Raw genomic sequence first — 13,353 nt, forward strand, 5'->3', positions numbered from 1 at the left:
ATTTTCAAATTTAAATGCAATTAACTTGGAAAATTGAATTTCATCCAAAGCTGTTTCTTTGACCAGGCCCATAGTTTGCTATATAACAAATTTTCAACCCTGCAGAACAATGTCGTCTGTGATATCTGTGACCGGCTTGTGACAAGAAGAATAGTCTGTGTTGGTGCTTTGTTGTTTGTTGATGCTCGTTCGTTTCATGTGCCTGCTTTGAAAGATTTACAGATTTTTGTTGCACATCAATTTTTGGAAAAATATGGCCAGTCGTGAATTATTAACAGATCAAGGTCTCAGAGTTGATGGTCGTCGTCCCCATGAATTGCGTAAAATCCAATGTAAAATGGGAGTTTTTAGTCAGCCAGATGGAAGCGCATATCTTGAACAAGGAAATACGAAGGTTCTAGCTGCAGTTTATGGCCCACATGAGGTAACTTTAGATTACATTTTTTTGCGATTTCATCATACTACGAATGTAATTTTTACATGGTTCGATTTCGATGTACGTCAGTTAAGACATACTGCGGAGTTTTAGCGATTACTTAAGGTTTTGTTAAATATATGCTTTCGTGGTTAGGTTAGGCAGGTTAAGTTTGGTTATCTTAGCATTAAAATAAAGTCCCTAAATGCATTCTACTAAGGTTCCGATTAACTTCGGTAGGTAAGTACGAATGAAATTAATTTAAAAATAAACGAGTTAAATGTGTTTTCACTATATCTAACTAGTACCTTTACTTCTACATTCATTTCCACGTTTCTACGATATTTATTGTCGCTTGTCGACGGAGAATATCTTGTCCATGAGAAGTGCGTAAGGTAATTTTCAAGTTGTTTTTTTCAACATAAATAACTTTTTTTCGAGTCCAAACAATGCTCATTACTTTAGGGAAGGTTCAAATTTCGTGTGACAATGATTTCCAAAATTCTAGGGTAATTAGTCTTTGTGCTAGGAGAAATCATAAAATAATCGGGAACGTTACCCAAAAACCATTCACGATAGCCCCACGGACCATTTCTGGCAAGATTAGGTTGGGTTAGGTTAGGTAAGCATAGTTAAAAAAAAATCTCATAAAAAAAGGCACGTTTGGAAACACTGGCGAGACCGCGTGACTTTCGCGCCATCTGCAGGTACATAATGGAAACAATGGCATAATGTTGTCGCTTTACAGAAAATGCAAGTTCCTTACATAAAAAGTTATTATTTCTTGGTCTGCAGCATTCTATGGTGAAGTTTTCAGTTTCCGCAAAAGAAAACACCTTGAAGAACTTCGACAATTCTACAGAAACTGATTTGAGTAACTAGTTTCTCCTGTAAATTTGAAGAAATCCGTTCGGGCAATATCACATATTTACCCTTATTTCATTTGTATTTGGTACAAAGTCTGAAGAAAACCTTACTAGAAAGTTGAATCATAACGTTTAGTTTATGGGTACTAATCTGATATTCCCCGGACAGATTTCTTCAAGTTTACAAAATAAACTACTTACGGTAATAAGTTCCTGTAGGATTGCCTAACATCTGGAAGGTGTTTTGTGTGATGTGGGAATGTTTCATAGCGGAAATTCAACCATTGACGCATAGCCCCATTAACCATTTCCGGTAAGGTTAGGTTAGGTAGGGTCACGTATAGGTTACAATAGTTAAAAATTGGTTTAGAAAAAAATATGCGTAGCCCCACACACCATTCTCGCATAGCCCCACAAACCATTAGCGGAAACTTACGTTCTTCAGTTACAAAAACACTTTTTTTTTTTAAAAAAAAAATTGCAATTACTTTGATCAAAAAAACGTGAATACACGTTACAGAATGTTCCGCGAAGCAGATAGGTAAGTACAAATGTCAAAAATTGACAAAACAAAGAAGTTATAGGTGTCCGGGGAATATCAGATTTTTACCAGTTTATGTTTTAAAATAAAATAAATTCTGCTTTGGTCAGCATATTGAGGTTTTGGTTACATAGAAGTAAATCGCAACCAAAGTGGAATGCATTTATGCACTTTATTTTTATGCTAAGAGAACCAAACCTGGCCTGCCCAACCTAACCACGAAAGCATATATTGAAGAAAACCTTAAGTGATCACTAAAACATCACGGTATGTGTTGACAGACGTAAATCAAATTCAAGCCATGTAAAAATTGCATTCATAGCATGATGAAATTGCAATAAAACAAAAGGAACTTGGGCCCATTTATGTATTGTTGTCTTGGATATCAACTGCTGCTACTATCTACTTCATGTGCATTGAGTGCAAAGGGGTTTTCTGCTTCAGACATGCTTTCATTGTTAGGTTAGGCAGGTCATGTTTACAGTTCTTAGCATTACAATTATGTCCATAAATGCTTTCAGCTGCTAATCGCATGGTGTCTAGTCTCAATCAATATCCGTTCAAGCCTAATGTGAAAATGCAAGAAAATTCAGTGTCCAAGATGACAGTAAACAAGGATTGATTTCTTGCTGGAAAGTGCAGATGTTTGTGTGAGCTTTTTATTACATGTTTTCTCCAATAATTAGTACTTTACAAAACTCTAAACTGCACTAATTACTTTCTAGAAGATTCAGACTTTCACAATATTTTTTACAAAACCTCCAAATGCTCATAGTACTTGCGAAAATCATTAAATATTTTGAACCATTCCCACATGGGTCTTATAAAAAGGCTGTCGCAGAGAAGGTGAGACTAATTCCTTTATAGGAAAACAGCGACCTCCATTGGCTAGCAAATGTACTAGGGCGAAAATTTGGTTCATTAGCTGCCGATTGAGACCAAAATGAGCGCAATAGGTCAAAAAGTATTGACTGCGTAGCAGTTAAAAAACAAGCATGTGCATGGACCCCTCCAAGAATCATTAAAATGAAACAAAAAAATTATGAACCACAAAATTTTTATTCAGAATCAGCCATATCGATTAGACGTACATGTTTTTCAAAATAGGCACCATTGACAGCTAAGCAAGTGTCCATACGCTCCTGCCACTTTGTGAATGTCTTTGAAAATTCGTCGTCAGGTAGCGAACTGAAGAAAACTTGAGCTGCGGTGATCACTTCTTTGTTTGTCATGAAATGACCACGTAAAGCGGCCTTTAAAAGTGGAAATAGCCAAAAGTTGCAGGGTGCATCGTCCGAGCTGTATGCTGGATGCGGATAAAATTCTGTTTCTCTGTTCGTCGCGTAATCCTGAAAAACCCGCACGGTACGCGGGCATGCGTTATCATGGTGCAATATGAAGGAGTTCTTCAAATGCGGCCTCTTTTTTGCTACGTGCTGGCGCTGAGTCTCAATGACTCCTTGGTAATACTGTGGCTCTACTCAGTCTGTCTTGATCGGCATATGTTTCCGCAGCACTTTTCTCTAAACGCCAACAAAATTTTATGGCATGTCGCTGTTCATCTTGAATACTCATCGCGATAAGCAGTGTTATACACAAAAACCTGGAGGGGTAAACGAAACACGTTCCACGCAAATCAACATAGCTGCTCACTAACGTAGTTTCGCGACTAGTGCCGAAACCATAGGCAGTGTTGCCACGCCAGGAAAAAATCTGTCTCACCTTCTCTGCGACAGCCTTTGTACAAGTAAGATGAAGAAAGGCAGAGACATTGTAGGCAGGCTGACGAGAAGATAATCACATTTGTAATCAGTTATTATTGTGAGAATTAATATTTGGACAGAATTCATTTAAGCAACTAAAAAAATTAAAATATTTTAATTATCATTCCCCTTAGATCAATTTCATAAGGTTTACCTCTGCAGTCCTTGTTGGATTCGTAACACACGATAAGAACAAGGATCTCATCTAAGCAAGTAATTTTAGGAGTAATTTTAATGTCGACAATTTCAGGGAAAACTAGGAATCATTCATGATCGAGAATTGTATTTGATTATCAGTAAAAATTTGATATGAGTATTAATCTAGTGCTATAGTTAGTAACAACATGAAAAATGTCATATAGTACCATGGTATGTCTATTTTTTTTTTTCAGATTCGTGGTAGTAAGTCCAAAGCTCTACACGATCGAGTAGTTGTGAACTGCCAATATAGTATGGCTACGTTTAGTACTGGAGAACGCAAGCGACGTCCAAGGGGTGACAGGAAATCCCAGGAGACATCAATGCATTTGAAACAAACGTTTCAAGCTGCTATTAAAACAGAACTGTATCCTCGCTCACAGATTGACATATTTGTAGAGGTAAGCAACAAAATAATTCAGTTGTACAGTGTTTTTCACGGTCGAGTTGGTCGTGGAGCGACGGCTTGCGTGTCTGCTGGCAAATTTCATGCAACATCCACATAATAATAATTTTTATTGTAGAAACATATGAGAACATCACATGTATTACAATCATCAGAAATATAACCTAGCCTTGTACTAATAAAGTATATATAAATCTTACAAACAAACATCCCAACAGCATTTTAGAAACGTAACACCACTTACATAAATTTAGTAGTTAACATTATTATCTTACAAGGATAACTATTTTACCTAACAATATTAATTTCAAAGAATTCTTCTACCCTATATATACAATTATCAGTCAATATTTTTTGCAGTTTTCTTTTGAATTTTAAAAAGGGCAGTTGCCTTAAAGACTGAGGGAGAGCATTGTGAAACTTAACTGACATGTAGTAAAAGGTTTTCTGTGTCTTGTTGTAATTCCATCTAAACAATCCCTATTTCTGGTTTGATAGGTATGTGAACACCCTAACTCCTCATAAATGTGAATGTTTTCTTTTATATAGAGTAGGCATTGGAATACAAAGATAGCAGGAGCTGTCATAATACCTAGTCTAACGAAAGTTAACTTACAGTGGCCACGGCTTGGAAGACCACACATTAATCTTACACATATCTTTTGCACTCTTAATAACCTTTTTATTGAAGGCTGATGACCGCGAAGTAAGGTACCATAGCTTAAGTGACTGTGTATCTGTGCATAATAAACAGTTTTTAGAACCTTCAAGCTTACACACAATCTTAACCTACGCATTCATACAATTACACTGACAGTTACAATGAAAATGAGCACGTAGCTTGTTACAAAAGGTGTTGGTAATATTGTCCTTCTGCATCCACATATTTGCATATTTATAGGAAAATTTCACTAACACATATCAGTTCCTCTTCCAAAATGTCTTCAATTTCTCACCTGATGTGTTTTTAGAACCTTCAAGCTTACACACAATCTTAACCTACGCATTCATACAATTACACTGACAGTTACAATGAAAATGAGCACGTAGCTTGTTACAAAAGGTGTTGGTAATATTGTCCTTCTGCATCCACATATTTGCATATTTATAGGAAAATTTCACTAACACATATCAGTTCCTCTTCCAAAATGTCTTCAATTTCTCACCTGATGTTTTCTTTCAATTCTTGTAATGTATGGCTTCAGGCTCAAAAGCTTGGTAGGTCACCATACAGACATCATGGACATCTGTTTCTTGTGCAGGCTGTCAAGAGAGATTTTTGAGGGGTATGTTCCAATCGTGCTCCAACGCCATCTAGTTTCTCCTCAGTAAGCACATGCCATTTCACTAGGCTTACCATATTTTTTTGGGTCCAACCCAGGATATATTCGCTATCAACTCGTTACTGCTGAATTTCAGGTTTTTTTTTACAAAAATAATAAATCTAGTACTTTTTCAGAACTTGAACCAAAACCTACCTTTTGATTTTGAATTACCTTGTTCAACAATGTACATTCATCAAATAGGTCATCAATATTTATGGCATCTTTTACAATTGCATTAATAAGTTGTGCACACTCTTGTAAATCAGACCAGGCAATTTCAGTTTGTAAATTCATCCACTGAAGCTTACTAACTTTATCAAAACTTTTTCTCCACAACTATAAGTATTGTATACTAGAATTATGAAAATTGTCTACGCTTGAGAAGAATTTTTGTTCCTGAACATAATTATTTTCTTTTAGAGTGCATAGCAATTCTTTGGCAGAAGATGGTATAAATTTATGGGTTTTGCTTTCCTGAAGTTGACAAATTACTTGAGAATATGTCTGAAATGCTTCTGTTGCTGTGATAGAATTAGCTTCCAATTTCAAAACTACATTATTAAATAACTGTACAGAATCATACAAAAATTTATAAATAGTTATAATTATCAAAAACGTGTAGACGAGTTACTTCACACGCTTGCAAGACCACCAAGATGCTGACGGAAATGGAAGCGCTCGGAAGTAGATATCTCGAAGAAAGAAAAGGTATAATCGATCCTTAAAATCGATCGATCCTTGCCGGTCATAAATTCTGATCGTGAATATTCTATAACGGTAGCTATTTTCATATTCAGATTCTCAAAAGCCCGGACATTTTGCAATCCCAGACATCACCCCGGACAGCACTAAAAAACCAGGACTGTCTAGGCTAATCCTGGACGTATGTTAAGTCTACATTTCACCCTTCACCCTGTTTCCCTAAATTTGTTTACAATTTTTAAAAATTGTGTCTGTGTGAAAGAGGAACATCTTGGTATTCTGCTGCAAAACTCATTCTAACTTCCCTACAAGAATTCGAATGTCGTAAGTCGTACATATTTGTTTTAAATTGTATGTATAGTGTGGCATTATTAGACTGCAGAAAAGCACCAGTAATATGTAAACTAGAGCAAAACAATCTGAAACATGTGTTAACGCCTTTATACTTCATAAACACATGCAAAAAACACCAGCTATCTGGATACTGAAGCACTGACCTCCAGTGTCAAAGTCAGCGTACAGCTGTGTGTCTAAATGCTGGCAGATGTGATCTTACTTCCCAGAGTGCTAGTCGCCACTCCACGGCCAACTTGACTATGAAAAGCACTGTGTTTTCATAGTTCTAAGTTGCTATTTTGCATTAAACATGAGGAAATATTGGGGAAAAAATGATAACTTATTTACATAATATGTAGGTTTAAAGACAATTGTCTATGGTTACAATTAAAGTTCCCATACTCAGAGCCATCTGGAGCCCATTTCAAACATCAGATTGCAGTGAAACTTGGTATAGATGCTATAGGGACTGTGGGGGAAATGCATGTTAATGAAAATAAAATAGTTCAAATTTTCACCAACAGGTGAAAAGGTGGCCCTGAAATATGGTGCACAGTGAACAAAATCTTGCTTCTGATTATGCTGTCCAACGGGTCGTTTTGGCGTGCATATTAAACACTGCTGTACTGACATAAAATAAAAATAAAATTTTGCATGTCCAATTTCTGGTTGTTATTTCAGCGCCACATTTCCACCCGTTGGTGAAAATTTGAACTAATTAATTTTCATCAGAATTTGATTCCCCGTGGTTTCCATACCCTTTGTACCACATTCAAATGAGGTCCACCAAAGTGTTCCAAATTGGAAAATTTTAATTCTAGGAGCCACATTTCCACCTTGTGGTGAAAATTTGAACTATTATTTTTGTCAGCATTCATTTCCCCATGGTCTTCATTATATGAAAAAAAAATTGTGTTTATGAATGCCTGGTGTGCACTATCAATTGATTCAGATGATAATTTGATGCTGGCTCTTTGTAATCAGATAATTTGGCATTCTGGTAAAGAATTTTTTTGTATTTCTATTACATGTGGTTTATGCACATTAGATGGGCAAAGGGTCATACATTGTTGGTTATCAGCATAGCCCATCAATAAACTGATGGTGCCTCATGTAAATTTTGTGAAACGTATTTTCTTGAGTTCGCAAAACAATTTTCTTATCGTTTATTTGTATTTTTGTTATTTAGCATTGCTTTCCTGCCATCTTTTCAAAATAAGCAACATGTTTTACCGGTATTGGACAAAATTATGGAAACAGTAGTTACTTTGGCGGCTGTTGTTTTCTTCTGCGACGGCCACATACACTTCAAGGCCCTGCGGTCCCTCTCCTGCAGCTTCGTCTTTCGACCACTATTGTGCTTAGCAGACCCTGTTTTACCGTGCTCTGTGCATGCGGTCATGACTTTCGAAACCGTGCCTCGTTTTACACTGCATAACGTCGCTATTTTGCTCCTGCGAGATGGGCACCAACAATTCGACCTCTTTCAAACTCTGTCAGGTTGGACTTACTGGTCACTCACCACACCTGCAACAAACAAGAGCAGGTTGATTTCCGCCATACTGTGTTACCAGACTTCTACAGGTGTTTCCATTATTTTGTCCAATACCTGTGTGTTCATGGTGGATGCAGTGAACACTGTCTAAGTATTATCTACGTGAAGTTTCGTGTTTCCGTGTGGCACAATTGGATAGTTTTTTCCGATTAATTTCGAAGTGCTGTATCCTTATTCAATAAAGGCAGTGAAAAAGCTATCCAATTTTGCAACACGGGAGCACGAAACTTTGCGCAGGTAATGTTGTATGTTGTTGTTGCATGAAGCTCTAAATTGTTGGTATCCTACATGTACAAGGGTTGATCAAATGAAAAGGTACAAAACGTCGTAACAACGGAATCGTTTATATAATACCGATGCCGCGACGAACGTAGCGTGATATGTAGGGGTGCGATTGGAGTCGCCACGCGGCATCGGAACATGCAGGGGAGAACAGAGGCTCCGATACAGAGTGCCGTCCAAGTGTCGCGGCAGTGCATGTTCGGACAGGATGGCATTAACATTGGCAAATTCGACTGTTGAGGAGCAGCGAGGCGTTATCCGTTTTCTGACAGCGAAGGTGTTAAACCGGCCGATATTCATCGGCGGATGGTGAATGTTTACGGGGAAGACTGTGTGTCTGGCAAATCAGTGAGGAAATGGAGTGCCCAGGTTCAAGTGGGAGCAGCTAGACCATCTGCCCTACAGTCCAGACTTATCCCCCTGTGACTTCCATGTGTTTGGTCCCCTGAAAGGAAAGCGCTTCACCTCGGACGATGAACTCAAGGATGCTGTGAAGGACTAGGTTGCGTCACTGCCAAAGGAATTCTGGGAAAAAGGAATCATTCGGCTCGTTCATCAATGGGATCATTGTGCTCAGGCCTATGGAGGATACTTTGAATAAAGTATTCATTTACACCGACAGTGTCGTTTTGTACCTTTTCATTTGATCAACCCTTGTAGGATGTTAGGAACATAGAGTGATCTGTTATTCAGTATACTTTCATATTTTACAGGTCTTGCAAGCTGATGGATCGAACTATTGTGCATGTGTGAATGCTGCAACATTAGCCCTCATTGATGCAGGTATCCCAATGCACGACTACGTGTGTGCATGCAGTGCAAGTCTTGTGAACGAAACTCCGTTAGTGGACATTAACAGTTTGGAAGAGAACCTTGGAGGACCAAACCTGACGATGGCTGCTCTCCCGAAATCAGAACAGATTGTTCTTCTCGAAATGAGTCAGCGTTTCCACCTTGATCACTTCAAGAAAGTGATAGCTAAGGCTCTCGAAGGTTGCAGCAACATATATGAGATTTTGGACATTGCCGTGAGGAATCACATGGCTGAAGTTGGTGCAACATTAGAATCTGGTTTAGATGGTCAAAGTGCTAGTGGCATCTAGTTCTAAAATAAATTGGGTTTCACAGAACGTTCTTGTTTGTTAAAGAGAAACAGCATATTTGTAAAAATATGAGAATAAAAATATTTCTTAAATATCTTGTGTTTGTTAAAAAGAAACAGCATATATGTAAAAATATGAGAATAAAAATATTTCTTAAATATCTGGCGTTTCCTTTGAAATCAGATTTGTAATGATTTGGGTACAGATTTGGAGGGCTTAAAAACTTGAAAATATGCATGCATTTAAGCCCCCAAAAGTTACAAAATGTATTCCAAAGCTACTTCCTGCATATTTCAATATCCCATAAAGGCTTATGGATGGGAAGGTGGTTTGATCAGCACCAATCTCCAGTTGTATCCTCCTTCCCTCCAGGGACTAATTTCTTAGATACTGGTTCAACCCCAGACACACTCCAAGCAGATATTGTTGAAAAAACTTCCACTTGAAATCATCGTCCCCATAGCTCAAACATTGCAGCCCCATGTTCTAACAACTGCAGCACCGAAACTATACAGCTTGACAAAGATATTATAACTGAAGTGAACGTTAAATAAATATTCGCTATGTATGTTCATGATAATGCAAACAGTGGGCACTGAATAAAGCTGACTAGGGCTGAGCCGATACCACCATTTGCCGATGCTGATACCAATATCCTGACCAATTCCAATACCTGTGTTTGTATAATTCCAGTTTAAAATAGCAAATGCTAGTTACTGAGTCAAAACAACACAACACATTCTATCAATGACATTAAATAACTCCCAAATTATTCTTATGTAGCTTTATAGCACTTTAAAATGTCTTCTGACATTTTACGTATGTGAACTTCTTTCTTCCCTCAGACGATGCAAAAAGAAGACAAATAAGTTTTTGAAATGTTGCAAGCCTTTTTAAAGTATTGCAGTTACATTGAAAAATCTTCGGTGTCCCTGATTCATTTTATGATCCCCAATTTAATGTAAACAACATTCTTGTTGTTTTGATTAACCTGGAGGGTGAGAAAACTATGTAAAAACATATACAATTACAGATATATACCAGGTGGTTATAATTAAAGTGACGGTGTTCAGAGTGGTACAGCATGGGCTGTAATGAGAGTAGCAGTCTGAAACTTCGTAGATATGCTAATGAAGCAATGCACTCGCGAAATATGCACAAAAAAAAGTTCCAATTCTCGCCACCAGGGTAAAAAATGGCGCTGTAAGCAGTCAAAACTTGGTATAGTTACAGGAAAAACACTTTAAATCGCAGAAAACAATACTCTTTGTAATAAAATATCGCTACAATTTCACTATTCGAATTACATGAACATTACTAAAGGAAAAAGCAACAAGCGTCACCAACAACAACCAGGGAGCTCACACAATGGTTAGGCAATGTCACCGACTTTGACGTCAGAGTTACGGAAAGTTCCACGTTTTGACTGCTTACAGCGCCATTTTTTACCCTGGTGGCGAGAATTGGAACTATTTTTTTTGTGCATAATTCGCGAGCGCATTGCTTCATTAGCATATCTACGAAGTTTCAGACTGCTACTCTCATTACAGCCCGTGCTGTACCACTCTGAACACCGTCACTTTAATTATAACCACCTGGTATTTAATGCTCTGATGGTCATTATTCTCTGTCATTTGCAATAAAAACAAGTCACTGCAGTGTCGGTATCGGCCAGCAATCACATAGAAGAGTAGAGTACAAGAAAATTCCACAATACCACAATCCTTCCTCCTACAGCAACATTCATTCCTTTCCATAGAACTCCAGAATGAGCCTAGCATGATAATACTGCTGGTTTTCAAGACGTCCACGTTCTTACCCAGGCTATGAGTTTGGAAACAGGAATTGGCAATGAATGGTTTCTTTTATTTCCACATATTATTGACCACTGGGCAATTACATGCCTTCAATGTCACGTTTGGGTACAGTGCTTTCACTTTACTCCTGCCTTTGTGATGTTTGTGATCTATTAGTAAAACACATGCAAGCGGTACAGTATAATATGAACCTTCTGTCTTAAAATAGGAGAAGTACTTCTCATTTCTGCCGTTAGATGGTAGCTACATTTGACAGCCTAAGTTCCTCCACGATAATGCCAGGCCTCATACAGCAAGGGCAACAGTAGACACTGTGCACAGGCTTGGCTTTTGAGTTGCTTTCCATCCTCCATACAGCCCTGATCTGGCACCATCGGATTACCAGAGCTAAGTCAGTTAGATGAAGCAGTCATAAAAATTGCCTTTTCACTTTGTGCTTGGTATTGGTGCATGTGAGAAACATCACCTTCTCCTTACCACCTAACTCTACATATCCAGTCGAGGTCGTGTACGGTACGGCTGATTGCTGATGACGCCATTACGTCTACACAATGGGCCACGTGTACCAGAACAGTAGATTTCTTGAATTGTACAGTTACAACAAAAGGCGTACAATTATGTAAGGCTGTTAAGGATTATTTAAGGTATGTAGATCTCCTCTGTGAAAATTGACAATGAGATAATAATAAGTATTCTTAAAAAATATATTCAAAAATACTAAAACTTATTGTACTTACGATTAGTGAGTATGTTTTCTTTCCGAATGACGTTTCAGGAATCAACTGTTCCCTTCATTACGTTCTATCTTGATTAGCGAGAACACATAGCCATGCCAAATTGAATCAAAAGCAAGGAAAAAGGACATAGGAAAAACCATGGTAAAGAAAGGAATTTAAAGAAAAAAACTTGCCAAAACATTTTAAAACTTCCATCCCTACTCTCATTCTGTTATAAAACCACAAAAGTTAAGAAGTCAATTTAAAAAAACATTTAGACTTAAAAAGTTAAAAGACCCACGCCATTTCACATTCCCCCAAGGGGGGAATTCAGGTTGCCTTCTCACAGAATGCAGGAAGTTGTCCCTTTCCACTCCCCGCTCACACATTTCCCCTTACCTCCCCTACCTGCTTACGTCACGTTGTATTTGAAGTCTCGTGAATTACGTCTGGGGTAACATGAAAACCTATTTTTTTATACTCACGCTTTTCCCATCTTATAAACATCCTAATCCAAATCTCAACATCATATCCATCATCCCTATTTAATTTATTAGTCCTATCTTTGCAAATGTAGGCAGCCTCATATACATTCCTGCTAATTTGTTTTCATTCCGAACAACCTCCCATTTCTTAATTTTATGTCCCTCCTCAATAATATCCTCTGACAGCCCCATTCTATGGACTCCCTCCCTGATATCGTTGTCTTGCTTTTAAGAATACTTATTATTCTGTTATTGTGAGTAATTCACACATCCATAAGTTATGAGTTAACAATGAGAAGTGATAGTTTTTGAACATTAACATGACGAAATTCCAAATGACTAATTACTCATCCATGTATTGAATGAAATTGAAACATGAACAGAAGTACGAGATTTGACTTTAAAAATACCTGCATGAATAATTCACGAACATAAAGTTGGATACCGCACGTTAAGAAATTGTGGAATCGTATTGAACTTTGAATGGACACTAATAACAATTATCAGTTTGCTTTACCTACATACTACAAATTACGATTGAACGCTAAAGATACATTTTTTGTGCAAAAAGCTACGTAATATCTTGTTAAGGTCAACAGTAGACACTGTGCACAGGCTTGGCTTTGAGTTGCTTCCCCATCCTCCGTACAGCACTGATCTGGCACCATTGGATTACCACATCTTCGACCTTTTGAAGGAGGCACTGCATGGTCGTTGGTTCAGATCAAATGACGAGGTCCAGCAGTCGGTGCAGACGTGGCTTCGTGAGCAACCAAAAACCTTCTTCGCGGATTGGATACAGAAGCTGATTGCACGGTACCAGAAGTGCATTGCCGTGCAGGA

At 37.9% G+C, this 13,353-nt stretch overlaps 1 protein-coding gene across 1 annotated transcript; it reads left to right on the top strand.

Moving 5' to 3' along the window:
* Positions 1 to 133: 133 nt before the first annotated feature.
* Ski6 (exosome complex component Ski6) lies at positions 134 to 9,623 on the top strand. The gene is made up of 3 exons (XM_083112924.1): positions 134 to 424; positions 3,978 to 4,184; positions 9,103 to 9,623. The coding sequence occupies exons 1-3, from the start codon at positions 254 to 256 to the stop codon at positions 9,490 to 9,492; spliced, it is 768 nt and encodes a 255-aa protein (XP_082969050.1). The 5' UTR covers positions 134 to 253; the 3' UTR covers positions 9,493 to 9,623.
* The last annotated feature ends 3,730 nt before the right edge of the window (positions 9,624 to 13,353 follow it).

The sequence above is a fragment of the Lepisma saccharinum genome, chromosome 27, assembly GCF_977018435.1.
Source record: "Lepisma saccharinum chromosome 27, izLepSacc3.1, whole genome shotgun sequence".
NCBI classification, from domain to species: domain Eukaryota; kingdom Metazoa; phylum Arthropoda; class Insecta; order Zygentoma; family Lepismatidae; genus Lepisma; species Lepisma saccharinum.